General features: G+C 53.1%; 1 protein-coding gene across 1 annotated transcript; it reads right to left on the reverse strand.

Moving 5' to 3' along the window:
• Positions 1-1,906: 1,906 nt before the first annotated feature.
• On the reverse strand, positions 1,907-2,653 carry RNF227 (ring finger protein 227; the record flags this gene model as incomplete). Its single annotated transcript, XM_082861272.1, is given in 3 exon segments — positions 1,907-2,040; positions 2,139-2,254; positions 2,256-2,653. Coding segments are annotated over 3 exon segments (570 nt in total). The 3' UTR covers positions 1,907-1,984.
• Between the last annotated feature and the right edge of the window lie 1,154 nt (positions 2,654-3,807).

Raw genomic sequence — 3,807 nt, forward strand, 5'->3', positions numbered from 1 at the left:
TGTGCTCTGTTATTTTTGAGTGGGGGAGTTCTTTGGTTTCGGGGAGGGATGAGGAAAGAAAGGGTGTTGCTTCCTGCCATTTCCTATTACCCATTTCTCTCTTTTTTTAAATCTTGTGACTTTTCCTTTTTCTCATTTTTATTTGTTGGATCATCAGCTACAACTCCGAGGCTCTTTTTCCAACCCTCACCCCAGTGTGATGAGCTCAGCGGAGATGAAGGGTGACAGCAGGACACCTCCACAGGCCTCAGGTTGAGATCAGAGAGATAGCAGGAATTACTGGACAGAAGTTTAGTGGGAGGGGTGCCTGATAAGTTTCAGAACTGCCTTCCATTCATCCTTTTGATCGTCCTTTCCACCTTCAGCTTGTTTAGTTCTGCCAAGAGTCAGTAGAGGTCACTACAGCTTCATAGGTTCAGTTCCCAGTTGCAGAAGCACACTTTTATTTTAAAGGAGCTGGGGGGTGGGGGGTCAGACCTGCATAGCTTGCCAAAGATTTGAACCGCTGGACACTACAGCTTGACATGTATTCACTACCAGAGCTTCTCAGAGGCTGAGAGACCAGACAATTTTTGAGGCTATTATATTAAAAAATGTAATTCCAACAAGCATTTATTGAGTACATGTTAAAAACACTGCTGTTGCCCTTGGAGATACAACAGTCACAAGTTAGTCACTGCTATCATGGAGCTCAAACTGTAGTGCAGGACACCAACAAAACACATATCAGAAAATAAAAGTAGTGAAAAAATAAAACAAGGCATTGTATTACAGAGGGTGAGGGAGGGGGCTACACCAGATTGAAAGCCGAGAAAGACCTCCCCAAAGAGGGAACATTTAAGCTGAGACTTAACGAAAGGAAAAAGGTAAAAACGTAGTTAGAAAAATTGAGGTTTATTCTTAATAAGTTCCCCTTTTTAACTCAGGGGAAAATGTAACATAGTCTAGGACCTGGACCAGTGCTGCCTAAATTTTTATTTAAATGCATCACCTGGGATTCTTGTTAAAATGCAGAGTCTAATTCAGTAAGTCAGAAGTGAAATCCTGAGATTTTGCACTTCCAACAAGCTCCCAGTCATGCCGATGCTGCTGGTCCTTGACTGTAACTCTACGATCACAAGATACGAACAGGACTTTTAAATTGAACCCCTGCCCTGAAATAGGTGATGTCTAAATATGGGACACAAGTTTAAAATTGTATGATGAGCATCTTTTTTCAGTAGTGACAGTGTTTCCTTGTGGCTGTAAAAATAATATCAGAAGTTTACAATCCACTGCCATAGCCAAATGGCTCTCCCTCCTCCCCTTGACAGGCCCTAGTGAGGTGACTCGGATAGATGCCCTCTGGACGTCGTCATACCTGCCCCAACAGGTTGAAGGGAGATTCTGAAATGAAGCGAGGCTCCTAATCTCATAGGTGGGGATGCGTCTTGACAATTTTAGGAACACAGTACTGGGAAGGGGGAAACTAGTAGGCATACCAGCGGAGGGAGTAGGGTGGGTACGGTTTATTTTTCTCAGTTCTCTTAGGTGCCAGAGAAGTGAGATTAATATGACATGGAAATCAGCCTCTTCTCTCCCGTTCCGTCTTTTTTAAACTTTCAAATCATTGACACAGAATTGCTAAAATGGGACCTGTTGCTCCCACACATCAGAGCTGCCCTGGACAAAAGCCAAAGTCACAGCTAGGGAAATTGTCTGCTTCCCACGGGAACGTAGACTTTGTTTCTATCCTCCCTGGGCCATTCCATCCTGAATATGCAAGGCTGGCACAGTCGGTAGATGGGGGCGATTCGTCTAGGAGCCTCCCCAGCGCAGCATCAACACCTCCCAGGGCGTTCCCTTCTGCCCTTGGCTCACCTCCCTCATCCGTGACACTCCGGGACATGACAGGGGGTGGGCTTGGCACCAGTTCCTCGTAGTACAGCGCGCCCCGAGAATGCAGCTCCCACCTTTCTTCTGCCGTAGCTTCAGGGTTCCGCGGTTACAGCGTGCAGCGGGTCATGTGGGCCGAGTCCTTGATCTGTGGACAGTACAGCACTAGGGGAAAGAAGGAGGATTAGTGGCAGCGGAAGGGCGCAGCCGAACCGGCGTTCCGGGGCGCTCTCCCTCCACTGCCTACCCGGGCGGCCCCTCACCGTTGCTAGGCAGCGGCCGCCGCCACCTGCGCGCGGGTGCCAGCACCCGGGCCCAGGGCCGCAGGAGCTCACGCCATCCCGCGCTCCTAGGCCCCGCCCCCTTCTCTCCGTTTCCTAGTCATCGGCCTCTCGGCCGCATCACCGCTTTCCCGAACCGGACCACCCGCCCCATTAGATTCGTGCGCGGCCCGCTCTGTTGCCTCCAAGCGTGACCACAAGTCCGGGTTGACAGCGACTTCAGTGACCCTGCCGCGCAGGAGCAGGGTGGGCGTGCGACAGAAGGGGCACATGACGACGTGGCGCAGACTCACTGCGCGCGCGGCCGCCCCGCCGCCGTCGCCACGCGCCGCCAACTCGCGCAGACAGGCGGTGCAGAGCGTGTGGCCGCAGCGGGCGCGCGCCGTCCCGGGGAGGCGGCGGGGCTCGCGGTCCCCGAGGTTGAAGGGCTGGTAGCAGATGTTGCAGTCCAGCTCGCCCCGCTCCGGAAGAGACGGCACCCTCACCAGGAGCTGCATCGTGCCCGCCGCGGACTCGAGGGCGTCGCTAACGGAGCGGGCCTGTTCTGGGGCCCGCGCCGAGGCCTGTTGCCCCTTTTAATAGTGAGACCCCCGCCCCTCTTGAGGCGTCAAGCGGCGGTCAGGCCGCTCCCCGCGGCAGCACGCGTGGGGGCGGTGGAGGTGCGAGACCCCGAATGCCAGCCATGGCGAAGCGAGGGGAGCGGGCCAGGCGGTGCGAGGGCTGGGGAGGGGAAGTCGCGGCACTCCCCCCCCACACACACACTCCCTCCATGGCTTCCTTTATCCCCCACGCAGAGCCAGCGTTCCTTAATTCTACTGTGTGCAAATCCCCAGTTCCCTCCCTGGGCCCGGGCCCTCAGCCACTGGCACAGGGTTTCTCACACTCTTTCACAACCCACCCAAACGTACTTCGTAAGCCAGTGACACCGCCCATTCTGCCCAATCTTCAGTGGGCTCCTGGGCGTTTGAGCAGATGCTGCCCTCAATTTTCCTTGTTATATACGACCTCCCTGTGTTCTTGTAAGGGTGGCTTCCCAAATTTTGTTCTCAAACTGCTCAACTCCCAGGTGAAATCTCAGCCTAAGGAGGGCCCTAGATTCCAGGACCACGGCCTTAGGAATGCTGGGAAACCTATCCTTCCTGAGTAGCCAGGCCTGGACACCCACACACCATGATGGCTCCAGCAACGCAGCCCAGCCTGAGCTCTGACTCAGGGGTGTGACTTCTGCTACAGGTAAACAGGACACAGTACTCACAGCCCACATTCCCTCACGGTGCCACACCCATCCCCCAGCCGCAGCCTCACCCTCCTCTCCTGGACCTGCGGTCCAGATTCTGTTGTGGAGGTTCATAGCACGGACTCTAGAGCCCGCTTACCAGTTGTGACACTTTGAGCAAGTTACTTAACTTCTCTGGGACTTGGTTTCCTCATCTATAACATGTGGATGATAATAGGATTGAATCAGCTTATATACTGATTCTAAGGTGCTTAGAATGATACTTGGCACACAGTAAACACACCATATATTAGCTGTTGTTAGTATCCTGTGACCCAGCCTATGTTGTGTTTACTTTAACTTCTTGGCACCCAACGTTTCCAACACCCATTTCTTTTCTTTTTTTTTTTAACCCTGTTGCTTTCACCTTAGTAA

Source organism: Leucopleurus acutus (genome assembly GCF_964270905.1).
Source record: "Leucopleurus acutus genome assembly, chromosome: 19".
NCBI classification, from domain to species: Eukaryota; Metazoa; Chordata; class Mammalia; order Artiodactyla; family Delphinidae; genus Leucopleurus; species Leucopleurus acutus.